This window comes from Brassica rapa, chromosome A02, assembly GCF_000309985.2.
Source record: "Brassica rapa cultivar Chiifu-401-42 chromosome A02, CAAS_Brap_v3.01, whole genome shotgun sequence".
NCBI lineage: Eukaryota > Viridiplantae > Streptophyta > Magnoliopsida > Brassicales > Brassicaceae > Brassica > Brassica rapa.
The window spans coordinates 3,507,946-3,532,439 of NC_024796.2; the positions used below are offsets into that span (position 1 = coordinate 3,507,946).

The window sequence follows — 24,494 nt, forward strand, 5'->3', positions numbered from 1 at the left end:
CTCTTATCAAAAAAAACATTGAGAAAACAAACCCTTGTGCATTGCATATGTGTATGTTTTTTTTTTAATTTATTGTCCTACATTCAATTAATTATATCATCAACCAAGACAAATTGCATTAAACTCAACCTTTCCAAATGCTTAAGACAGAACCATGTGCAACACTGTTCTCTTCTGTCCAACGCCTCAAGACCACAAGTTTTCAAAGATTTTTCAGAGAGTCTTCAACTCATTCACTGATATATATATAATACACATATCCCACTCTTTCCATCATCAACCAGCAAGCAGCAATACAATAATTTGAATATTTTTCATACATCTGTTCAAAAGCTTAAAAAGCATTCAAACTCTTAGACAAAAAATATACAGAAATGGCTTTGGTTAGAAGTCTATTGGGTGCAAAGAAGATTCTTGGACGATCCGTAACAGCAACAGCTTCTACAAGCAAAAGAGCAACCATGGCGGCACCACCTAAAGGGTTTCTTGCGGTGTACGTTGGAGAGAGCCAGAAGAAGAGATATGTGGTGCCAGTCTCATACTTGAGCCAGCCTTCGTTTCAAGCTCTTCTCAGTAAAGCCGAGGAAGAGTTTGGGTTCGATCATCCAATGGGTGGCTTAACGATCCCTTGCCCTGAAGATACTTTCATCACTGTGACTTCTCGGCTCCAATGATATGATTATTATTCACCATTTTGTTCTTAGAATTAGAGTTAGACTTTATTCATTGTATATAGATGAATGTTTATTATTTCTTCTCGAGAGAGTTTCTCGAAAAGTTATAAAATGAATTCAGTTTTCATGCAATGCAATTAACATGATCATGTCAAATACGGTTTGGCTGGATCTTTGAAAACGAAATAAACAACATTGGAAGAACCTGAAATTATCTTAAGGTTGAATTCAGCTAATTAAACATCCGGATCCGTGGCGCAATGGTAGCGCGTCTGACTCCAGATCAGAAGGTTGCGTGTTCGATTCACGTCGGGTTCAAACTCCCGAACTTAATCCGGATAATTTTTTTCTTTTTTGTCTCCAGATTTGTTGTTCGCAAGTGAAATTGTATACTGACATCTTGTTTAAGACAGAAGTCATAACAATGTAAACCAGTAAGTGAGCTCAAGTTTTCTTTTGAAAATGAAAGGGTTTTTAGTAATTAAACCCCTCAACTAAAGATGAATCGTAAAAAAAACCCTCAACTAAAAATCCTGTGAAATAAACCCTCAACTTTAGTTCCGTTAACATATATTACCCTCCGTCTAAAAAATCGTTACGGAGGGTGACATATGTTAACGGTTTATAAGTTGAGGGTTTATAATGTTGAAAACTTAGTTGAGGGTTTTTTTTACGATTCAAAAATAGTTGAGGGGTTTTATCACTAAAAGTCATTAAAGGGTTTTTAAGTTATTTATTATCCATTTATACATTGTTTTAGATTGATTTGTAAGCCTTTAAAACTAATTTATATTTTTAATATATTAATCTATTATAAAATTAATTTATACATCTTAAATTAATAATTTTCAACACGATTTACAACTTATTATAACTTCAAAATATTAAATTATTTGATATTTGGCAATAGTGATATAAAAAAATTGTGTGTTTATATCGTCATTTTCAAATATCAAATAATTGAAAGTTTCTAAGTTATATTAAGTCTTAAGTAGTATTGAGGATAATTCATCCATGAAGTCAATCTTTCTATTTGGAGTATGACGTACTTTTTCTTATTTTCATTATTTTCATCATGAGGCTTATACTTTCCTATTTTCCTATATTGTTCTTGATTTATTGTATTACTTTATGTTTCAAATATATTATTGATCAAGAAAATAAAAATATAATGTAGTTATTCAGAAATCAATGAGAATAAAAATAATCATGCATTATTTTGGAGGGGGAGAAATATGAATCGGATGACAGAAATCATGAAAATAGGAAAAAGTGCGTCATACTCTAAATAGAAAGATTGACTTCATGGATGAATTATCTCGACACTACTTAAGACTTAATATAACTTAGAAACTATAAATTATTTCATATTTGACAATGACGATATAAACACACAAATTTTTTTATATCACTATTGCCAAATATCAAATAATTTAAGGGTGTTTTTCAAAACCAACCCATATTTTCAAGTCAAATCCAAAACCAACCCTTTTTTTTTTGTCCATACTATTCATCAATAAAATTTCCATATTATCCTTATATTTTTGAATTATTCACAAAATTGCCATTTTATTTATTTTTTTTATTAATTTTGAAATTAACAAAAAACCAAATACACCCTAACAATTTCTTCTTATTTACAAAAATGCCATCATCATCAATTTTTTCAACCACCATGAACCACCATTTTTGAGCTCTAAAACTCTAGAATTCAATTTTCAACCACTTTTTTTCTCATTCTAACCCAAAAAACTACATTTCTTCTCATCTCTTCTACATTTCCATCTAAAAAACTCTCATAACTATCATTTTCATAATCATAAACTTCATATTTTCGAGTTTCTTCATTAGTGAATCGTTAAAGATGCTTTTTTTTGCTCATATTTGGAGTTTGGACGGTTGAAAAGGTTGGAAACGAGCTTTACACATGAAAAAGGTAACTATTTACATGGTTTTCGTTCTTTTTCAGATCTGTGTCGCGACGGTAGACTGTTTTGTATGTCTACGCCTCCGTAGAGACTTACGATGCAGTCTATTTGTCAACGCACGGGTTAGTTTTGCAATTGACCAGACAATTTTTTTTTCTAACGCAGACTTCCCCAGTAGTCTCCGTCTTTACCTTTGACAACAAAAATAAAATTTTCGGTAGACTTACTAAGACGTCTACCTAAAAGAGGTTAGTTTTTCATTTGACCGAACTTTTGACTTTTCAAAATAGACTTCAACGGAAGTCTACAAAATGTAGACTGCCACCGAAGTCTATAAAAGGTCAGTTTTGCATTTGACCAAAACTTTGACTTCGTGGAATAGGTTAGTTTTGTGTTTGACCAAAAAGTTTAAAAAGCAATAAAAAATTTATTAAATTGTAGACTTCATATGCAGTCTTCTTATCTTAAAAAAAAAATGTAGACTGCGTATAAAGTCTACTTTTTTATTTTGGTCAAATGCAAAACCAACCTGTCGGATTTGAGAGTAGACTTCACAAGAAGTCTACACACCCGTAGACGTTCATTTCAATCTACTGATTTGAAGTCAAACTTGGTCAATTGCAAAACTAACCTCTTTCAAAAAAAATTCAAACATGTAGACTGCATATGAAGTCTAGTTCTGAAAGTCAAATCTTGGATGAATTCTGGTCAATTGCAAAAAGTAACCTTTTTAAATTGTAGACTGAAATGAAAGTCTACATGTACAAAATCACAACTTTTATTCAACTATAGAAAGCAACCCGTAAAATGGTCAATTGCAAAAACCAACCCAAAGAGTAGACCTATTTGACAGTCTACGTCTGTAAACTGAAAAGAACGTCTACATCTTCAGAGACTGAATATTAAGTCTGCATAGAAAAATCTATAAAAATGTGAATTTGTGTATTATTCATTAAATTTTTCTAGTTTTTTTGTTTGACAGTGTGTGTTAGTTAATCCTAATGGGTTTGAGTGATTTTGAAAAGAATTTTTTTAATAATTATGAAGGTATAATTCATTTAATTTGACAATGTTGTTAGCTAATAATTGTAGACGTATTTGTAAGTCTTCGTTTATAGTTTTGCTAATAAGGTTGAACTTGTTTTAAAGCTGAAGTCGGTGACTGTGGAATATAAATTTACATTCTCAGCATATAAGACAACGAAAACTCTGTATGTGGCTAAGTATCGTGTTCAAGGATGTGGTTGGAAACTTAGAGCGAGTGTGAAGCATGGGTCAAAGATATTTTGGGTGACAAAATATTCGAAAAGGATGAAGAATCGGAAAGGTTGAAGAATGTTCCTTGTGCATGATGGCTGTACACATGGTAAACTTCTTGAAATGACACAAGAAGATTATGATCTGGACAACAAAATTGAGAAGATTGTGCTAACCTATTCCTTACCAAACATCATTTAAAACAAATGACTCTGAATAGGAAAATACTCCTCTTATGCCAGTCACGAATAATCGACAAGTACGGAACTTGATCGAGTTATCTAAGACACACTTTGTACGCCTTTGTGTATCAAGCCTGCGCCAAATACACTAAATTTTTTTGGATTGACTATATTTTAGATAATAAGTGTAGACGTTTTTGTAAATCTACAAATGTAGACTGCAGTTGAAGTCTACGTCGTAAATTCTATTAAAAGTGTATTTGTGTATTATTCATCATATTTTTTCATGATTTAATTATTTTACAGTGTATGTTAGTAAAATTTTAATGGTCTTGGATGAATTTCACAATTTAATGTGTTATAATTATACACTTGATACTTATTGCAAATTGTTTTGATTAGTGTTATTCTTGAAAAATTTTGGGAAAATTTTGTATAGATTTTCTTCTTCTCACATGTATGTTAGTTTTTATTTTAGCTTATGGTGGTTTTACTTGTTTGGTTGGTTAGATCTTGTGAAAAATTGATATCTAACAAAAAATTAATAATATCATACAAGTGAAAACAACTAAAAATGAATACAATGTTTATAGATTATGCATTAAAAAATTATTTAAAAATTAATATTTTATTATGAAAGTTATTACAAAGCAATATATTAAAAAGTATTATTGAGTATGTTTGATTTTCATAATCTTGATGCTTCAAATAAAGTCTTGGAAAAAGTACCTGCAAAATAAGATAGAGTTATGAGAAAAACATAAGATAAAAACTGAAATCATATTTTAGTAGACCTTTTATTAAGTCTACGTAAAGTTATTGTTTAGTAGACTTTAGTTGAAGTCTACACTAATGGAAAATTTTCATATCTAAAAGTGTGCATTTAGAAAATTTGAAAATACTTTGTTCTGGAAAATATTTCAAAAATAGTTTTTTGTCATCCTTGTAACAAAGCAAAAAGATAATGTATGAATCTATAAATTTAGTTCATTATAAACACAAAATATCTTATAATGAATATATGGAAAGCTTACATTTTTGGGAAGATGATTTGAAAACATTGGAAGAGAATACCTGCAAAATAAAATAAAATTATGAAAAATAAGATAAAAATTAAAATCATATTTGAGTAACTTCTAATGAAATATGCTTAAAAGTCAAGGCTAGTAGACTTCGTTTGAAGTCTACCAGCCGTAAGTTTTAAGTAGATTTCAAATGAAGTCTACTCTATAAAAAAAAATAGATCTGAAAAATAAATACACTAAAAATATGAAATAAGTTTAAATCTAAAAAACTTTTAAAAATATTATTTAGTAGACAAAATAGTTATAAATTAAAGACATATTAATATGAATTTTAATATGTAACTTTATTTGAATATAAATACTAGAACACATATTTTAAATCTATAGATGTAAACTTACATTTCTAGGAGGAGAAGAGAACAACTATGGAAGAAAATACCTGCAAAATAAGATAAAAATATTAAAAAACATAGAAAAAAAATTAAAGTCATATTTTTGTAGACTTCCAATGAAGTATGCTTAAACTTTGTGGTTTAGTAAACTTCATATGAAGTCTGCAAGCTTTAGTAAACTTCTTTAGAAGTCTACACTGTCTGATAATTTTCAGATCTGAAAAAATCTATATATTTTGAAATGTGAAAATAATTTTAAATCTGAAAATACTTTTCATAATAGAATTTATAAGGTAAACTAGTAGCAAATTAATGTAGAGAGCTTGATCTATAAATTTATTTGAATATAAACATATAAATACATATTTAAAATCTATTAATCTAAAACTTACATTTTTAGAGGAGATGATGAAATCCATGAGTGATAATACCTACCAAAAAAAGATAATATTGTGAGAAATAAACATAAAAATACACATTTAAAATCTATAGATCTAAAACTTACATTTTTTAAAGGAGAAGATGAAAACCATGAATCATAATATCTAAAATGACAAGATAATATTGTGAGAAAGACTTGAGAAAATTTTAGAGAGAAAGAAGATAATGAGAGAGATTTGGAAACAATTGAGAGAATTTTAGAGAGAAGAGAGAAAGTTTTAGAGAGAAGGGAGAGAGTTTTAAAAACTTGTGCAGCCACTTTAGAGAGAGATTGTATAAATTTTGTTTATATAGGGAGACACAAATGTAACTAGGTTAAAATTTACGATACTGTAGACTTCGTTTGAAGTCTACTAAAATTAAAATTTTGGAGTAGATCTTACTATAACATAGTAGTCCTTTTTGGAAGTCTACTATAATAATTTAATTATTGTTATTTATTCTTTATTATTTTAGTAATTTTAATATATGATTTATTAAATTTATTTCTTTATTTTTTAATAGTTATAGTATATGATTTCACTTTTTTATTCGTAAGGAACTTAACTTAGTTTAAATATAATAATTTTTTGTAAAACAAATTGAAAAATATAGACTGAAAAAGACGTCTTCAGATAAATAGACTTTATTGTAGGTCTACGAAACCCTAAACCACAAATCTCAAACCCTAAATGTTTTGCTTGATAATCAAAAGTCTCATTTATACAAAATATAAACTACTAAAAATTAGTATGCAGATTTAAGTTAATAAAACAAAAAAAAAACAAAATCTAAAATCTAACCCTATGAAATCAACTACTAAAAGACATAACATGTTAGAACCTTTTGTTTCTAAACTATGAACATAGTCTAACACATGATAACTAAATTAGTATATATTCTTCAAAATTGTTCGATTATATGAAATTTTAATTTATTTACTTCATATTATCCATTATATTGATGATTAGTTAAAAATATCACAATAATTATTTTTATACATTTTCAAAATTAAATTATTAGATCAAATTAGAGTGTAGACTACAAAACAAGTCTATAAATGTGTAGACTTCGTAGGAAGTCTATATATATGTAGACTTCTTTTATTACATGTAGACTTGCAAAGGATAGAAACGTAAAATACATTTCTGTTTTTTGTTTGGTCATAAGGGTTAAATAGTACTTTCATTACTCCTTTAGGTTGGTTTTGCATTTGACTGAAAGTGGGGTATACTTTTACATTTGACTTGAATATTTGGGTTAGTTTTAGCAAATGTCCCATAATTTAATATTTCAAAGTTATAATAAGTTGTAAGTAGTTTTAAAAATTATTAATTTAAGATGTATAAATTAATATACAAATATATTAATGTATTAAAATTTATAAATTAGTTTTAAAGGCTTATAAATCTTAAAACAATGTATAAATGATAATAAATAATTTAATAATATTTAATGACTTTTAGTGATAAAACCCCTCAACTAAAGATGAATCGTAAAAAAAACCCTCAACTAAAAATCCAGTGAAATAAACCCTCAACTTATAAACCGTTAACATTTGTTACCCTCCGTCACGGTTTTTTAGACGGAGGGTAACATATGTTAACGGAACTAAAGTTGAGGGTTTATTTCACAGGATTTTTAGTTGAGGGTTTTTTTTACGATTCATCTTTAGTTGAGGGGTTTAATTACTAAAAATGAAACAATAGAGTTTGAAACAAGACTCGAACCATTGAAGGTAGTAACAAGAAGATTCAGAAACCATAAAACAACTTAATAACTACTGTTGCAGAAGTAGCCAGGATTTTCAGTAAGCCATTGATACAATATGCTACCAGACACAAAGGTTCAGATCCATATATCATCCTTAGGTTGCAGGAGAGCTTCCGAATCTTTTAACACCGTCCACTTTGAACCTTATCCTCTCCATGTGTTTCTGTAGGATGAGTTATCGCGAAGAGAAGCATCGTGAGGCTTGTACTCCATCACATAAGCATGAGGCAGCTTCAAGTGCCGCTTGATTGAGTCTCTCAACCCCATCACTGCCTGTTCACAGAAAAACATGGCACTGAATAAGTATCACCAAACAAAAGAAGGGAAATCTTCTTGAGAACAGTTTTCTCACCTGATGATCAGAAGCATTGCGATTCCATACACTAATGATGTCCTCATTGATGCGGACACTCAGAACTGCCCCACAAATGTTTTCAGCATCATCAAGCTGGTCTCCTACCAACGCAAGAAGCTGAAGACAAAACAAATAAATGAAAAGGGTTATAACATGATTCCCAGATAAGAGCATAAAACATGGACAGCTTAAAGAACATTAATGTAAATACTCAACAGAAATGCCCACACATAAGAAAAATGAACTCACCAGATCCTCCCAGAAGCGAGCAGATACAACTTTAGAGAAACGTATGATCCACTTTCCTCCATTGCAGTTGGCACCATCCTAAAGAATATGAATTTAGCTTAGGCGATAAACAACTTTTGATGTATAAGAGTTCTTCTTCCTATAAACACCTACCTCCCACAAGGGGCGAATCCCATCCTTGAAGAAATGAAGATCTGTTGGATTAGGCAAAAGAGAAGAACGAGCAAGGTGACAGTAACTAGCCCAAAACCCTTCAACCTATGTAACATACCAAAGCCAGATCTCAACAAATCAACAAGATAAGCTTACAAACACCTTCAAGAATAGTATTCTTAGAGCTTACAGTGCTGAACTCCACAATCTTCTTAATGTTATCCTCGTAAGATGTCTGGCTCCTGACTCCTGGTGTTCGACGTGTGTACCAAATCGCAAACTTGTACTACAAAATTTTACACAATACAATAAAAAAGGTATAAACTCATATTCAAAATCCCTAATTTCACAATCTTAAGAGCCAGGGAGCTAGTATACAATCTTATGCTAGGCAAACGAAGAATGCTCAACAATGGTATAATCTCATGTTCAAAATCCCTAATTCACAACAAAACCTCAAGAAACATAATCCGAATCGCTCCACTACAATATACCAATCTTGGACGCACGAGGAGCAAAGTTTCAGCTAAGATCAGATTCAAATTGAAGACGAAGAATCCTCAACAATGGTGTAATCTCATGTTCGCAAACCCTAATTTCACACCATTGAAAATCCGAATCTTTCTACTATGATATATCAATATCTCAATCTGGCATGAGGATCAAAGTTTCAGCTAAGATCGGATTCAAAATTGAGGATCGAATGGATAATAAGGAATAGAGGACGGACCCGTAGAGGATGAAGACCATCCTTGAGCTCGCGAGAGTAGCGTTCATCGGAAAAAGAGTCAGTAACGTACTGCGACTTGAGGTTGTCGATGTTTGCGGATTCTTTTGCGTCTCTGATCTCATCATCCCTCCGCTCCGTAATCTCCATTTTAGGGATGCTTCTGGCGTTTCGGTTTCCAAATCCCTAAATACCTAATCTTTAACCAGGAAGGAGACAGGAGCGTGAGACGGAGAACTCTTTTGACTATACAGTCTCTTGTCTAATTACATAGAGGTTAACTTATGGGCCCTGTTGGGTTCTTCTAATAGGCCTCAAAATATTTTAGTTATATTTGGGTCAGATTGTTAGTTTTTATTCTTTAATTAACAAAACAAATCATTTGTTAATGAATTAATTTAGTCTGTTAATTTTTCTGTAAACTTTTGATTTTTATTTTTTTTGCTGTAGTATAAAAGCTTACATGCATTCCTAATTAAAATATTTCTTTTTGGTAATAAGCAGCAAATTTAGAGTTGTTGAGTATGTAAACATAAACCAATCAACTAAAAACATAAATCTTTTTATTAGTCTCGATCGATCTCTTGTGTCTGCAAAAACAAGTGATAACAAAAATTTATAATCCCAAATGAAACATTGATTTATAATCCCCAAAAATGAGAAGAGTCACACAGCCAATCCTAGACATAAACAAATGAAACATTGGTTTATAATCCCCAAAATTCAAGAAATCATTTACATAAATATATATAGACTTCCAACTTCCAAACTTGTAAAAAAAAAATTAAATAAATTGTCTGTTGCCCTGAAATCTCAAAACCAGCTCTGCATGCACATAATTGTTGTTAGGAAGCTATGGATTAAGCTGAGACTCACCAAAACATGCAAGGAGCTTCCAAGAAAGAGCAAAGAACGCACAATTATTCATCGATGAGCTTAGTTAGGCTGCTTGACTTTTTGTGGACATGTTGTTTCATAACTTTGGAGTTCCTGTCTCTGTATGTAAATCATGTTTTGCTTCTTTGTGAATATTTTTTTTTCTTGAATATTCTTGTGATGTGTCCCCTTCATTTTGTCTATATGGACCAGTATCAACGGTTTGGTTTAATTGGTGCTAGAGGTGGACACTTGGAATCTTGGATCGCATATGTGAAAGAAACTTTCGCGACTTGTGGATCACTGTGGTTCACATGTTGAAGTTTCGTTGCCTGTCGTTCTTGCGTATGTACTATGACACTAGAATCTCTATAAAGATCTTTTCCACTTAGTTGAGAAGCTTATACCAATGTGATTCTATCATCTTCTGGTCAACAATATGCAATTTAAATCTATTTAAATTATATTACAGTTTGATGATAGTCTAAGATTAAGCTCTTTTAGAGATTAAACTTAATTTCAGTTAGTTAAAGCCTAAAATCAAGGAAGCAATCTCGTGATTGTCTCATGTTTATAAAGTTGGCCACAAAAGGCAAAATCAGAACTAAGAGGTGGAGCCAAAAAATTAAACAAAGCAGAAAACGTATCTCTCTCCACTGCTATCTCTATATTTTTTTCCTCGAAACTACACAGGTGACTTGTATCACACGTAATACCGTCTTCCTTTTTATTTGGAATCGTTTGTTAACTACAAAAGTTTATTAATGTACCTGAATACAAGAAACATATTTAAAATATGAAAAACGTTCATATGGTAGTGGTACCAAGTTTATGGTTGAACTCTCGTCTTCTCTAGCCATCGGGAAAGACGTCTTAATCCATAAACAAACAAAAATACTCAACCTACGATCCAATTTTGTTTAGTAGAACTTAGTAGTTAGTACTAAAGATTATTTATAAGCATCATCTAACTAAAATATGATTTCATCACTATAAATTTGTATAAACCAATGGTTATGAGAAATCTAATATCAAAGAGAGAAGGGGCCTTGTCAAAGAAGACAATTGATACTTCTACTTCTTAACGTGGGTCCGAAAACGTAACATCTTTTTTGTCACTTCATGTCTAGACAATTGCATCACTCCAAATTAAATCACCATAACCATTTTGGATTCTGAATATTTGTTTTGGTCTCTTCTTCTTCTTTTCTCTATTAAAGGATCTAGAAACCCCTTCATAACAATGAGAAAGAAAGAGAGAGACATAGAGGCCTCTCCTCAAAACTATAAAACCTAAAAACTCCCTTTCTTTTTGTGAAACCCTGACCTGAGAAACCAATCAACAACTCGGAAGAGATGGATTTAGAAGATTGGGAATTACTCCCCAACGATCCCTACAAGGATCTTGATCATGAAGAGGGTCGTGAGGCAGCCATGAAGATCATTAGAAACACCCAAAAAAGCTTCGACATGGATTACTTCATCTTCCCAACACAGGATCCTGTCGGAAAAACAGAGTTCCATCGGATGTCAAGCGTGGTCCCCACGAAGCTCCTCCAAGTTCCCATAACTTGGGAACCCGTGTACACCGTGGAGGACGTAGATCACAAGAAGAACTTGGAACCGGATCCGGAACTTTTGACGGACTCTGTTCCGTCGCCGAGAATAACCTTCAAAACAGCGAAGGAAAACGAATTTGTCGACATGAAAATAGACTTACCACTGAGGTTCACAAGTCCTCTGCCTCAGAACGATGAGAAACAATCTCTCTCAGGAGTGTTAGCAAAAGAGTACTATGATGAGATGGGAACAAAGGTTGAAGAAGGCGGTGACGTGAGGAGCAAGAAAGGGGTTGATTGGGATGAAAAGAAGAACATATCTGGTGAAAAAATGAATCTGTGGAAGATGAGTCTTAATGGAATTGGAGCTATATGTTCCTTTGGTGTTGCTGCTGCTGTTACCACCTTTTGTGTGTTCTTCCTTGGACAAAGCAATAGCATCCGAGGTTGTCGGAACAAGAATAAGGTCCTCAGGTTCCGGATTCACACTGATGATAATAAGGTAATTTTTTAAATAATTAAGATTCTGAATCCAAACCAAAACTCTCAAAGGAACCAAACGAGTCTTCTTTTTTTTTGAACCAAATGAATTTTAGGTTAGGACCTTGCTATAACTCTTAGTTAGATAATGCCGTCTTGGGTTTAATCTCATAACATTAATCTCAAATTATATTGAATTTTATCGCCTAAAGTATAATTTCAAGACCATTTACCGATGAATATTAATTAAGTTTGATATGCTTCTTCTTGGTGGCTAATGTTTTTTTTATATGGTTAGTGGCTAATTGTTATTAGAGTTAAATCTAGACTTCAATACATTTTACGTACGTGTTTGGTTTAATTGGAAGCTAACGATCAAAAAATTGGTTTGTGTCTTTGATTGACCAAAGTGATAAGGATGTGCTTAGTGTCGTGGCAAATACGTGTTATACGTAACTGTAGAGAAGTTACTTACTTTGTCTTTATATGTGTATTTATACGTAATAATAGAGAGGTTATTATCATCTAGATTAGTGTCATATCATGTGGCAGACTATTTCTTTTAAATGTTCAAACTCGTTGTAACTGCATGACTATCTTTTAAAGTTGATTTATACGAATACATAATTTAGTTATATTTTGGTACGTTGCAGCGAATAAACGAAGTAGTGAAGCATGCAACAAAGATAAATGAAGCAATCTCTGTGATGAAAGGTCTTCCGGTGGCAAGAGCTCAGATATCTTTTGGAGGATACTATGATGGACCCATATCCGTTTAGGGTAATAAATTATAAATTGATCAGAACCAACGGGCTCTCTCTATATAGCATGTATAATATGAATTTAGGAAATTCAGTAAATGATGTTTTATAAATTCTACATTATTTTTTCTGAATGCATAATAGTCATAGTTTATATGAACGATGATATGTACTTTTCACTTAAGGTTAAGTGTGTAAGATAATCTGATGATTTGTATTTTTGATTTTGGATGCCTATAAAATTTGGATAGTAAAAAGAAACTGCATGAAAGTTACAAACTCTATATTTGATTTCAGATTACAAACAGAAGTATCAATGAATAAAAATTTACAAAACTCAGTGTAAGAGTTAGAAGAAACATAGAGGGGTATGATTGTCTGGTTATGATCTGTCTCTTTAACTTTCTGCACAAGGAAGAGACGAAAATTTGACCTAAATAATCTTCACTGAGTTTTCTCTCTCATCTCCTTGAGATTCCTCCAAAGGTATCTTCCACTAGCCGGGAAAAGTGCCAATTTCGACCCTAACAATTTCAGTCGTGCCAAATACGACCCGAACAATTGATCAGTGCCAAATACAACCTCAACTCAATTATAATTTGAAAAAACTACCCGAACTTCTTAAAACGTGCCTAAATCTACATTGACTCTAACAGAAGTTAGTCAACCGTTAACAAGATAAAACGACGTCGTTTTGATATACGATGAAAAGTGCCAATTTCGACCTCAACACTCTCAGTCGTGCCAAATAGGACCCGAACAAATAGTCAGTGCCAAAAACGACCTCAAGTCAAGTATAATTTAAGAAAAACTATCTGAACTTCTTAAAACGTGCATAAATCTACATTGACTCTAACATAAGTTAGTCAACCGTTAATAAGATAAGAAGACGTCGTTTATATATATATATATATATATATATATATATCTATTTTTTAAAAAAAAAATATGTTCATTCCGGAACTCAAACCGTGTTGTGATACTCTTTTAAATGGGCACACTAACAACTAGATAAAAGTAACTTTTTAAAATACTATTACAAATTTGAAATTATATAAACTACTATTATTCTTCATCTTATCCAATTTAAAATTTTGGTGACAATTGTTTCTGATTTATATAAATACATTAACATGTTTTTCTTATTTATCATATCTTTAATAAAATTATATCTTACTAAAATATAAATAATAAAATATTTATTATTATACAATCTTAAATATGCTTAAAACTTTGAATTTATTTATACAATTTTCTTATATAAATTATTTTTAATTTTTAAAATTAAGTAGAAATTTTTTTAATTTTCAAAGTTAATATTATATATTTTGATATTTTGTTCAAAAATGTTAAGAGGCCTTTTACCTTTCTTTCACTAAGATATGTTGTACAAAATATTAGATAAATTAAACAATAACTAAAATATATAAAGCAATCACCAAAGTTTTAAATTGGATAAGATGAAAAAGAATAGTAGTTTATATAATGGAGAATTTCAATTTGTAATAATATTTCAAAAAATTATTTTAGTCTAGTTGTTAGTGTGCCCCTTTAAAAGGATATCCCAGCACGGATTTGAGTCCCGAAATGAACATATTTTTTTAAAAATACATATATCAAAACGACGTCGTCTTATCTTGTTAAAGGTTGATTAACTTCTGTTAGAGTCAATGTAGATTTAGACACGTTTGGAAAAAAATTGGGTAATTTTTTTTTAAATTATAATTGAGTTGAGGTCGTTTTTGGCACTGACCATTTGTTCGGGTCCTATTTGGAACAACTGAGAGTGTTGAGGTCGAAATTGACACTTTTCCTCATATATCAAAACGACGTCGTTTTATCTTGTTAACGGTTGACTAACTTCAGTTAGAGTCAATGTAGATTTAGGCACGTTTTAAGAAGTTCGGGTAGTTTTTTTGAATTATAGTTGAGTTGATGTCGTATTTGGCACTGATCAATTGTTCGGGTCGTATTTGGCACGACTGAAATTGTTGGGGTCGGAAATGGCACTTTTCTAGCCATGTCGACGAACACCCAGAACCCATTCTCCATCTTCTGTTAGGTGAACAAACAAGGAGACATCATAAAACTCCCATAAACTGAAAACAAAAATTCAAGAAAAGCAAGAAGCTATATATATATATATATATGCTTACCTAGGATTGGTGAAGAAAAGTAGAGAACAAACAAGAGGTACTGAAGATCAAAAAGTTACTACAGTATATTTCTCTCTCCTAAAAGCTCTCCAAACAAGGCGACAACAAAGACGAAGCTCCGTTAGCTCCGGCGGTTGGCTTCCTTGCCGTCGCCGGAAGCTCCTCCTCCCCTCCTCTTGGTTGTTTTTTTGCTCCCGTCTTTCACCTCTTAGTTGGCGCTGATATGCTAGGCGTTCTGGTGGATGTCTCGTGGCGGAACCCTAACTCTGCTCCGGGAAGAGCTATTTCCGGCGGTCTGAGGCCTCTCCCTGGAATCTCTGCGAGGCGTCAACGGTTGTGGAGCACGGCGAGTCGGCGTTTTAGGTTTCGACCTCGGTAGATCTCGATTTTACCTTTGTAGATCTAGCCGGCGTTGATGGTGATGGCGGCGCGTGAGTGTAAGATTCTGGCTCTCTCCTCTGTTCTCATTCAGGTTTTACTGGCGGTTATCGTTGTGGAGAGGTCCGGTGACTTCCCCTGAACTGGCGCTTGGTGTCTTGCTTCGGCGAAGGGGTTTTGTTCACCGCTCGATGGAGGCGACAGCGTGTTGCTGTTGGTGCGTGCCCAGACCTCCGGTGGTCGTGTGGTCACGGAGCGTTTGGGGTTTTTTCGTTTGTGGCTTAAGTGTTGCGGGAAGCTCCGTCGTCTATGGCGGTTTCTTTCTCTTCTACGGCGGCCTCCTTCCATTTGCCAGACTCTTCTCATTTCTGTGATTGTGTTTTGGGTCCTCTGGTCCCGATTTCTCCTCTCCGCTTCATCAGCTTCTCTTCGACTCTCCATCGGTTTGAAGCCTTGAAGCGCAACAAAGGCCGGCTAAGGTTCTCTTACTCGGGCCAGGGCGCCATTTGTAACAGCGACTTGGTCTGTCGGGTTCAGGTGGCGAGGAGACCTGGTGGGAGATTGACCATCCCAGTGTTCCAGTGACCTCTTGGTTACGAGAGCAGGTTTATCACCTTCTTTTTTGCAGGTTACGGAGTGCACCTTTGCAGTCAGCTTTCATCACAGCCTGTCTTTGTCCGGATGGTTTGGGTTGGTGGTCTCCGGATCATCGTTCAAGTTCATCCAGCGTCTTGGGATTTTCGAGGCCTTGGTATATATCTTTGCTTCTTTTCCTATCGGTTTTAGAGCTTAAAGTCAGTGGAGAGAGCAAGCTTGTAGAAACCGTCGAGAACTAGCTACACCCATGATGGCACGAGTGTTCCGGCAACCGAGGAAACGAGGTGAACGCCACCCTCTTGTGGTTCCTATCATCGGCAGAGAACAGTGATTGACAGTCTAAGATTTGCGGAGTCAACTAGCGGAATGCGCCGGTGTGGTGGTTGAGCGAAGCTAGTTAGATGACGTTTCTGAATTAGATCATTTTGGTTGAAACATGCTTGTAATCGAAACTTGAATCCCCGATCTTCGGGTTATGAATAATATATTATATTAAAAAAAAAAAAAAAAATATATATATATATGCTTACCTTATTGAAACTGAGTCCTTGTTTATCATTCATATCGACCGGTGAGTCATCGGAGATGAGTTCCGGCGATGAACTCACCGTCTTCCATCCAAAATATCCGGCAAGAACAGCCGAGAAGAACACCAATAGGAATCTCAACGGACACATATTTTTCCTGATGGAAACTGGATTTGATCTCAATATGTCAATGTCAAAGAAGAATGAAAAATCTAGGGTTGTTGAAATTGTGAGAACTAAAGAAAAGAGAATTTTAGTTAACACATGTCTCCCTCTCAGCTCTTGCTGCCAAAAAGGAAACGCGTTTCTGAAATTTTCAGCAAAGGGAAGATAGGAATTGGAAACTTGACATACACGTCAATGACTTATAAACGCATAATATTCCAACGCTTTTATAAAACAGTCCCAAATATTTTTTTAGTGCTTACAGTTAAGTCTTCCAATTCTACAAAAACAATTTCAGAGAAATTTTTTAATTAAACTATTCGAATACGATGATTACAAACAGTAAATGTATATGAATGATAAATAGATTAAAAAATGGGAGTCTAGAAGGGGTTGACCTCAACTACCACTCATGTAGTTGTATTATTGTATCATACAAGTTTGTCAACGCGGCGCAATTACACAATTGGATAAAAGTCATATCGTTTTTGTCAAAGTTGAGGTACATCATGAATTTATTTATATCAAACTTATTCATACAGAAAAGAGCTTGATAGAACCATGGACTCTGATAATTGATCAACATTTTACTACTGGTCACTTGATAAAAACCAAAGTATCAAAAACTAGAAACTGGAAAACAATTATTACCATAAAATGGTTATTAAAACATTTTTCATTATCCAAGATTAAAAAGCGAAAACTACAAGCAACTAAGGCTATAAGGTTAGTATCCTCCTCTCCCACGGCCTCTGGAGAATCCTCCACGCCCCCTGGGAGCACCTCTAAAGCTGGAGAATCCTCCACGACCCCTCGGAGCACCTCTGGTTGAGAATCCTCCACGGCCCCTAGAAGCACCTCTGCCTCTCCCACGACCTCCCGTAGATTGTCCCCTGCAAGAAAAACAAAACATAACAAGACTCTTGTTAAAAGACTTGTACTAACACTTGAACCCTAAGGTGACTCAACAACAGAAAGATGCTTACTTTGGCTGTGGAAGGAATTTTGCTAGGGGCATTAGCTTAAGAGGGTTAATGTAGAACTTGTCCCCTTCGGTATATGAGGTAGCTACAATACCTTCCATCATCTTGACAGAAAACAACTGAACAAAGGAATCAATGGTTTCACTATTAGTAAGCAGACTAGTCGAGAGAAGAAGGCACACGCAGAGAGAGAAAGCTAGAATAAACACTAACAGATTCATTAATGGGACCAAAGATCTCATCTACTCTCCCAATCTGTGTCTTGTTTTGTAGGTAGATTGGAGCATTAAAGTGAGGGATTTTCTCTTGGCAGAGCTTGGTCACAGCATCACCCTCAGAAGCATGAACAAAGGTTGCAACTTCTGTTATAACCAACAAAGAAATAAGATAAATTTTCTTCATAAAGTTTGAAGCTTTAACTTACATAATGTCACAAAAACTTCAACTTATGAAAAAAAAAAAACTTCAACTTATGAATATAACAAAGGGATAAGACTAATTCGTTAAAGGTGAGAACTTTTGTTAATAAAGACTTCTGCTTAAAGTGAGAGCGAAACCAAGAGAGGAGAGAAAACGAACCTACGACTTGGTCGGGAGGTCCTTCGTCACGCCAGCCACCTCCACCTCCACCGCCACCAAAGCGGCCACCTCCACGATTGCTTCCACCAAAACGTCCGCCACCTCCGCGTCCACCGCCATCTCTTCCTCCCCTTCCTCTGAAGCTTCCGCCGCCACGTGGTGGTCTCATCTTTTGGTTTTGTTACTTTCTACTGCGCTCTGCTTCTCACTCAATAGGGTTTAAGGTTTTACTTGTAGAGGTGACTACTTGTTCACAATAATGATAAAAAAAGGGTGACGACTAGGGTTTTGAGCAATCACAAACCGGTTACAACTAAACCGGGAATTGAACCATGCACCGAACCAGACAGGTTAAAAGGCTTTTAACGAGTTGACATATTTTGGTAGGCTTGCTTGTAAACTAGGCCTAGGCGTGCAGATCTTCGGGTTGGGTTTTCGAGTCGGTCCTCGAATCTTTTCGGATATGGGTACGGTTTGAGTTATTCAGATTTTAGATATTTTGACATAACTAAGTATTTGGAAAATTTTGGTTTTAGGTAAAATCTGGGATTCAGGTAGACAATTTTATGCATGTAATAAACCTGTAGTATTCTGATACAAGTAGTTTCGGTTATGTTTCGAATTTTTAGATACTTTTTTGTATTTTTTAATGTTTTTGGGTCATTTTTTGTGGTTTAAGGTTTTTTTATGTATTTTCGGTCGTCTGTTTATAATTTCCTGATCTTTTGGATATTTTTTATATTTTTTAATGCTTTTGGATTGGTTATTTCGTAATTTTTTGGATTTATTTTATAAGTTTTGAGTACAATTCAGATATATTTCACCTAACTTATGGGTTTTAGATCTGACCAGAACTGAACCCTAAATCCGGTAGGATAAAAGTGGACTTAAATTTTATAATTTACCCTAATTTCTACTGCATATATATAGTAATATTACACCCAAAATTTACTATATACATGCAGTAGATATTAAAGTAAAGTTATTAAAATTTGGATCCATTGTTACCCGACCGGATCTAGAGTTCAGTTCGGATTAGATTCAAAACCCACCGATTCTTCTTAGTGAAACTTTATGAGATAAATGACATTATCCGTAACCGAACAAAAAAAATTCGGGTCTTTCCGACAAAAAGCCCATGCCGCCTGTTGTAGACTACATAGATTTTTTTTTTTGTTGTTGCTATAACCAAACTATTATTACATGTATGTATACTTGTGTTTATGCAATGCATATTGAAGAGTATAGATTCAATAATTTGAGCTAAGTAGCCCCATTATTAGTATATGTAAATCCAAATCCAAACTCTGCATAGCCTATATATATATTCAAGTATGCTTCTCTTATGTAGGTTTAAGTTTGGTTTTGCTTTCTCACCTCACTTATCAGACGTATAAGAAGAGAGAAAAAACAGGAACAAGTCTAGAGACGCTTTGAACAAGGCAAATGATAACAATAAATAAGCACACACTTGAAGGCTTAAAAAGCTCTCAAATCCATCTATTACTAATTCCATCTTCTCTTTTCTTTCTTTTGTTACATACATACCAAGACGCATTCAACAATCAGGCTGCGTCTGGTTTTACCATTTTGATTGGTATTATAACTCCTCAAGCAGCTCCAGTTGTCTTTGGCTTTCCAACAGAACATATGATGCTGCGTGTGTATCAGCACACTGTCCTGCCATAGCATATTGATGCAATGTATAGATTTTTTGCCCACTTGTCCTGCAAAAAATTCAACAAACACCAACCCAACTCCTAGTTTCAGCATATAGTAACAACACAAAATCAAAAGGATCCAAGTCTTTGTTTCAAACTTTAAGAAACAAACCTTGACATGAGTACTTGGAAAGGCAGTAGTACGAAGAGTCTCTTGAGTTTCATCATTCAGTTTACGCTTTGGTATGCTTAATATGAAAGCTGCTTGATCCGCAGTTGCTGCCATTGATGTTATTCTATACCCACTCTCCCACCTCCTATGTATTCCATCGCTTGGGTACAAAAAGTCAAGCTCCACCACCTTTCAACACAACATCAGGTAAGCTACCAGACCAGACAACAAGAAAATAAATGTCAGGTAACGAGAAGGAAACCTACCTGATCAGAGAAGCCAGAGTTTCTAGACATTATCACACCCCAACGATTACCAGCAGTTGTCATAGACGTTACATGAAAATCTTCTTTCCATTTCTTATTTATCCACTTGTATGGAAACGAGTCGCTGACTTTGTATGACTGCTGACTATAAGAAGTTCCTTTTGACATAACAACTAACGAGCTCCCGTTATCTGAACCAGCTATCGAACTTATATAGTAGTTCTTGTCCCACTGTTCCATAATCCACTCCTGCGGAAAAACATATAGTGAGTTAACTAATTTTTACTACAAAACAGATTGATGATTCCTAACTGCTTCAACTGATCAATAATATTACCTTGTGGAGGAAGACCGTGGACAGTTCATAGACTTGAGAAGTGAATCCAGTTCCAGCATCCATAATGAGTGCCCAGAGATTAACTGATGATGCTACACAGCTAATCAAAAGCCCATCTTCATTACCCTTCTGTACGTGCGAGTCCAGCCTCGAGTCTCCCACATTGTAGTGATATCTACAAAGGAAATTTTTTAAGATTAAAACAGTTTGAGAGGAACTTGACTTAATGAATGAAAAAGTATTCACCTCTGTTTCATGGGACGACGAGAGTTATAGACTGAGATCCACTGAGTAGCAGGACTGCCTATTCTGATTTTCTTCTTCGGCTGTTCATCCTCTTCCAAGTTAAGAAGCAACCTTCCTCGTTTTTGCCCAACCTATGCCAAAAGAAGCACTTTCAGAAATAATTTATAATATAAGTCAAGAAAATAAGCATATGAACTGAGAAACAGCTAGCAACCTTAAGAGCTCCATCAATTCTAAGTGGTCTAGATAAAGCAGATGGCTCAATTAAAGTATCAAAAATCGAAATAAGCTTTGCATAGTTGGGCTCCTCGTCAAACTTCATATTAGTAACTGCCTCTAGGAATAGCTTAAACGGTGGTGGACAAAAACAGCACATCAATTCAGCAGAAGTTGACATCTTTTTCTTGGAAACAAGAAAGCTCTTGTTATCACCCTGCAACAACAAAAAACATTAAACAATGAATATACGTAACTAATTACAATGAAGAAGCTTTAAGGTCACGAAAACAGACCTGGTAACCTTGCCATGGTAATCTTCCCTTCAGGAGAAAAATTAAAGTATAAGCCAATGACTCTAGATCATCTCTTCGACTTCCAGTACGACCTAGATGTGCATTAACACTTGCATACCTTATTGTTCCCCTGCATGCAAAACATTACAAACATGTAAAAAATAATAATTTCTATATACATAGGAATGAACAAAAATACAATAATGACAATACCTGAACACATCAGGTCTTTGATCATATTCAACATGATGGCCGGAGTGCGAATCTTTCCATTTTGATGCTGCAAGAGAGGAAGATTATGTGAACACTAATACAAAAGAGAATAAACTAGTAAATAATGATTAACGTTGCTCATAAAAGTATATTAATAAAAAACTCACCTAGACCAAGATCAACAAGGTAGAGTTTCTTCTCATCTGCTGTTCCAGGTTGACCGAGTAAAAAGTTTTCAGGCTTCACATCTCCGTGGACAAACCTAGTTTGATTTAAGAATATAACATGGCATAAAAATCAGCTCAATTAAGTCATATTAGCCAAGAAGTTAGAAAGAAAATAATTTCACTAACCCTTTCATATGAAATTTCTCAAGAATAGAAATGGACTCAACCGCAATGCAGGCTACCATATTTGGAGACATCCTGCCACATGTCAATGAACATGAGTCATATGAAAAAATCTTGCAAAAGAAAAAGAAAGTGTGGTGTGAGGAGAAGAGTGCTAACGATTGCCCTGAAGAGTTCCAAACATCCCAGAGACTGGGGCCAAGCATGTCCATAACCTGATACATTTATTAAAACTTTCCTCAGTACATGATAACACGGTCAAATCTCAAAGTAAGTTCAGACTAAAATACATACAAGAATGTAAAAATCTCCTTGACGACCCTTATGATGTACCGCAGGAACTCCGTAGCAACCGTTGAGTGTACTATACAACAAAAGAAGAGAGAGATGAGATGAAAAAAATAAGAGAAACTTGGCATGAAAATTAAGAAAGATTACAAGCAAGTCTTACTTGTACACTTGCCACTCGTAAGGTGGGCCAAAATTGCATCCTTTGCTATTTCTGTGCTCAAATTTCAGAGCAACCTGAAAAAGATTAGCAATAAGATTAAACTTCTTTTGTCTATAACCCTTAACATCTTCAGAATGCTTCTTGACAACATTACCTCAATAGCATCTGCACCAATCCTATCGCTGCCACCACTCACTCTTCTACCAACAAAAACTTGACCAAACCCTCCTTTACCGAGCTTCCTCTCAGTCTTGTAAACAGGGGAGTTTCCAACTTGTACCTACACAGCAAAAACGAAATCAAAATCTTCCTCATATGATAAAAAAACTTTGGTGAACTGAATGTTATGAGATTAGCATGAAATTTTTACCCTTTCCGGGACAGGAGCTGAGCTGGGATCTTCTTCCACACCCACTGCCTTATCCGGGCTACCACCTTCCATAGCGACACCCTTATCAGCAGCCACCGGTTCACCTACCACTGGACGAACCTCACAAGGCTCCGCCTCTAAATCTATTAGCCTGATGCCTCGTCCCCTACCAGTTGGTCTTGGAGGTGCAGCGGCTTTCGCGGCGTTTCCCCTTCCTCTACCACCACCACCACCTCTTCTCCTTGTTGCAGCTTGAGGAGGAAGCTCAATATTCTCCGCCTGGTCAATCACTTGAGGGTTAGGTTGTCTCAATCTACGTGCTCCACTTCTTAACTCTGGCATTCTTACTCCATACAACGCGTAAGAAATCTTCTTCTTTCAGTTAACCCGTTTACAAAACCTGCATAAAGAGAAGATAAGAGTTTAGTTAATCATTTGCCATTTCCTTCACAATCTACAAGAGAGCACACCAAAGCTACAATCAAACAGAGAAGCAATCAAACTCAAAAAGCAAATGTAAACCAAACTCAGACCATAAAGTTATCATCTTTAGGCTCAAAGAGTATTCAAAATCATCATTTAATCGCTAAGAAACATCATCAACGAGAGCTGATGATGGTCAATACATCAAAGAGAATCAAAGAACATATTGATCAACACAAACCTCTGGTGATTCTTCTCAGCATAACAAAGTAGTCATATTTATATTCAAAATCATCATCATCCAAAAGCTAGATCTTCCAGAAAACAACACAAAGTAACAGACTTTAACTATGAAAACAATCAAAACAACACAACCATCACCATCAAATCAAAAACGAGATGTTGAAAACAGTTTACCAGATGATCGGTTAAAAGGAACGAAAACTTTCAGATCTCTCCTTAGAAATATTTCAGAATGAGAAACGGAAAAGCTTCTCCTCCTCCTCCTCCTCCTCCAAGTACGGCCGATTTAAAAAGGTTAAAACTTTTGTAGCTGTGAAGCACCCCCCAAAGAGAGAGAGAGAGAGAGAGATACAACTTTTTAGATAGATTTAGGTTTATTAATAATGAAGATTGAAGATGAGAGGATGTGCAGATTTGGGATACAAGGCTTTTTTTTTTTTTGCTGTCTTGGATTGATCAACTTTTTACAAATTAAATTCTAGCATATATTTGGTGAAGATTTTTTAATTTATTTTCTTCTATTTTCAAAAAAAAACTTCATTTTGAATTTAATAAAGATATTTGTAGTCATTTTTAAATGTTAATGGGTGTTATTATGGCTGTTTACTTCCGTTTTGCTCATATGATTTTAAATTTATTAATATACTAATTCAACACGTTCGTATGTATGCAATGTGACTTGTACCCAATAAAAAAGCACGTGTGAGGCCGTGTCTACCCACATACTCTTCAGCCTTTTTTTGCAAAATATAAAAAAAAAATGAATTTGACGATTAGTGTAAAATGTCGTTTAGGCATATTTTCAAATTTCTGATATTATTTTTGTAGAATTTACTATAGTTCTTTCAACAAAATTATTTTCCCACCGCATGTAATAAAAAAATGTTGGAAAAAAGAGTTAATGTCCTTTCGCTTTCAAGGTTCGACCAAACATTCCATAAAGCACTTCAATGAGAAGGCATATCAATCGTGAAGAAGCAAGACCAATACTAATATGCATTTTGAACTGCATCTCATTAGTCTTCAACAAAAAGTTCTCAAACTTTGAAACGAA

General features: G+C 34.3%; 6 protein-coding genes and 1 non-coding gene across 9 annotated transcripts; 3 read left to right on the top strand and 4 right to left on the bottom strand.

Moving 5' to 3' along the window:
* The first annotated feature begins 207 nt into the window (after nucleotides 1–207).
* LOC103851158 (auxin-responsive protein SAUR21) lies at nucleotides 208–811 on the top strand. Its single transcript, XM_009127990.3, has one exon. It carries the CDS (start codon nucleotides 375–377, stop codon nucleotides 672–674), a length of 300 nt encoding a protein of 99 aa, XP_009126238.1. The 5' UTR covers nucleotides 208–374; the 3' UTR covers nucleotides 675–811.
* Nucleotides 812–920: 109 nt separating this feature from the next.
* On the top strand, nucleotides 921–992 carry TRNAW-CCA. Its single transcript has one exon. It is a non-coding gene; the product is annotated as a tRNA-Trp (tRNA).
* A 6,578-nt stretch (nucleotides 993–7,570) lies between these two features.
* Nucleotides 7,571–9,401, bottom strand: LOC103851159 (eukaryotic translation initiation factor NCBP). Its single transcript, XM_009127991.3, has 6 exons — nucleotides 9,139–9,401; nucleotides 8,599–8,694; nucleotides 8,409–8,513; nucleotides 8,256–8,333; nucleotides 8,004–8,123; nucleotides 7,571–7,924 (listed from the first exon to the last, which is right to left on the bottom strand). The coding sequence occupies exons 1-6, from the start codon at nucleotides 9,283–9,285 to the stop codon at nucleotides 7,796–7,798; spliced, it is 675 nt and encodes a 224-aa protein (XP_009126239.1). The 5' UTR covers nucleotides 9,286–9,401; the 3' UTR covers nucleotides 7,571–7,795.
* A 1,012-nt stretch (nucleotides 9,402–10,413) lies between these two features.
* LOC103851161 lies at nucleotides 10,414–13,037 on the top strand. Its single transcript, XM_009127992.3, has 2 exons — nucleotides 10,414–12,072; nucleotides 12,704–13,037. Exons 1-2 carry the CDS (start codon nucleotides 11,368–11,370, stop codon nucleotides 12,827–12,829), a joined length of 831 nt encoding a protein of 276 aa, XP_009126240.1. The 5' UTR covers nucleotides 10,414–11,367; the 3' UTR covers nucleotides 12,830–13,037.
* A 40-nt stretch (nucleotides 13,038–13,077) lies between these two features.
* LOC103851162 lies at nucleotides 13,078–16,907 on the bottom strand. Its single transcript, XM_009127993.3, has 3 exons — nucleotides 16,473–16,907; nucleotides 14,832–14,866; nucleotides 13,078–13,313 (listed from the first exon to the last, which is right to left on the bottom strand). The coding sequence occupies exons 1-3, from the start codon at nucleotides 16,617–16,619 to the stop codon at nucleotides 13,256–13,258; spliced, it is 240 nt and encodes a 79-aa protein (XP_009126241.1). The 5' UTR covers nucleotides 16,620–16,907; the 3' UTR covers nucleotides 13,078–13,255.
* Nucleotides 16,908–17,184: 277 nt separating this feature from the next.
* On the bottom strand, nucleotides 17,185–19,268 carry LOC103851163 (putative H/ACA ribonucleoprotein complex subunit 1-like protein 1). Its single transcript, XM_009127994.3, has 4 exons — nucleotides 18,197–19,268; nucleotides 17,831–17,979; nucleotides 17,621–17,736; nucleotides 17,185–17,527 (listed from the first exon to the last, which is right to left on the bottom strand). Exons 1-4 carry the CDS (start codon nucleotides 18,363–18,365, stop codon nucleotides 17,362–17,364), a joined length of 600 nt encoding a protein of 199 aa, XP_009126242.1. The 5' UTR covers nucleotides 18,366–19,268; the 3' UTR covers nucleotides 17,185–17,361.
* Nucleotides 19,269–19,544: 276 nt separating this feature from the next.
* LOC103851164 (casein kinase 1-like protein HD16) lies at nucleotides 19,545–23,928 on the bottom strand. Of its 3 annotated transcripts, none has more exons than XM_033282985.1 (16): nucleotides 23,615–23,928; nucleotides 23,439–23,511; nucleotides 22,775–23,174; nucleotides 22,559–22,684; nucleotides 22,405–22,478; nucleotides 22,248–22,317; nucleotides 21,957–22,168; nucleotides 21,771–21,865; nucleotides 21,604–21,670; nucleotides 21,391–21,520; nucleotides 21,093–21,311; nucleotides 20,879–21,009; nucleotides 20,633–20,807; nucleotides 20,296–20,544; nucleotides 20,030–20,218; nucleotides 19,545–19,923 (listed from the first exon to the last, which is right to left on the bottom strand). In XM_033282985.1, the coding sequence occupies exons 3-16, from the start codon at nucleotides 23,114–23,116 to the stop codon at nucleotides 19,864–19,866; spliced, it is 2,139 nt and encodes a 712-aa protein (XP_033138876.1). In that variant the 5' UTR covers nucleotides 23,117–23,174; nucleotides 23,439–23,511; nucleotides 23,615–23,928; the 3' UTR covers nucleotides 19,545–19,863. The 3 variants fall into 3 exon arrangements, with proteins under 3 accessions (XP_033138876.1, XP_009126244.2, XP_033138875.1); XM_009127996.3 differs by lacking the exon at nucleotides 23,439–23,511 and having other exon boundaries at nucleotides 21,957–22,028; nucleotides 22,113–22,168; nucleotides 23,615–23,909; XM_033282984.1 differs by lacking the exon at nucleotides 23,439–23,511 and having other exon boundaries at nucleotides 23,615–23,916.
* Between the last annotated feature and the right edge of the window lie 566 nt (nucleotides 23,929–24,494).

What these genes read in the sequence shown, in the direction of transcription:
- LOC103851158 (XM_009127990.3), top strand. Translation starts at nt 375, where the DNA reads ATGGCTTTGGTTAGAAGTCTATTGGGTGCAAAGAAGATTCTTGGACGA.
- LOC103851159 (XM_009127991.3), bottom strand. Translation starts at nt 9,285, where the DNA reads ATGGAGATTACGGAGCGGAGGGATGATGAGATCAGAGACGCAAAAGAA. An exon ending in AGATTGTGGAGTTCAGCACT is followed by an intron (nt 8,514 to 8,598) that starts GTAAGCTCTAAG and finishes TATGTTACATAG; the next exon opens with GTTGAAGGGTTTTGGGCTAG. An exon ending in CTCGCTTCTGGGAGGATCTG is followed by an intron (nt 8,124 to 8,255) that starts GTGAGTTCATTT and finishes TTTTGTCTTCAG; the next exon opens with CTTCTTGCGTTGGTAGGAGA.
- LOC103851161 (XM_009127992.3), top strand. Translation starts at nt 11,368, where the DNA reads ATGGATTTAGAAGATTGGGAATTACTCCCCAACGATCCCTACAAGGAT. An exon ending in TTCACACTGATGATAATAAG is followed by an intron (nt 12,073 to 12,703) that starts GTAATTTTTTAA and finishes GGTACGTTGCAG; the next exon opens with CGAATAAACGAAGTAGTGAA.
- LOC103851162 (XM_009127993.3), bottom strand. Translation starts at nt 16,619, where the DNA reads ATGTGTCCGTTGAGATTCCTATTGGTGTTCTTCTCGGCTGTTCTTGCC. An exon ending in AAGGACTCAGTTTCAATAAG is followed by an intron (nt 14,867 to 16,472) that starts GTAAGCATATAT and finishes TTCACCTAACAG; the next exon opens with AAGATGGAGAATGGGTTCTG. An exon ending in TTCTGGGTGTTCGTCGACAT is followed by an intron (nt 13,314 to 14,831) that starts GGCTAGAAAAGT and finishes GGCACTTTTCCC; the next exon opens with GGCTAGTGGAAGATACCTTT.
- LOC103851163 (XM_009127994.3), bottom strand. Translation starts at nt 18,365, where the DNA reads ATGAGACCACCACGTGGCGGCGGAAGCTTCAGAGGAAGGGGAGGAAGA. An exon ending in TTGGTCCCATTAATGAATCT is followed by an intron (nt 17,737 to 17,830) that starts GTTAGTGTTTAT and finishes TCCTTTGTTCAG; the next exon opens with TTGTTTTCTGTCAAGATGAT. An exon ending in AAATTCCTTCCACAGCCAAA is followed by an intron (nt 17,528 to 17,620) that starts GTAAGCATCTTT and finishes TTTTTCTTGCAG; the next exon opens with GGGACAATCTACGGGAGGTC.
- LOC103851164 (XM_033282985.1), bottom strand. Translation starts at nt 23,116, where the DNA reads ATGCCAGAGTTAAGAAGTGGAGCACGTAGATTGAGACAACCTAACCCT. An exon ending in CCTTGTTGATCTTGGTCTAG is followed by an intron (nt 21,671 to 21,770) that starts GTGAGTTTTTTA and finishes CCTCTCTTGCAG; the next exon opens with CATCAAAATGGAAAGATTCG. An exon ending in CAAAGACCTGATGTGTTCAG is followed by an intron (nt 21,521 to 21,603) that starts GTATTGTCATTA and finishes TTTTGCATGCAG; the next exon opens with GGGAACAATAAGGTATGCAA.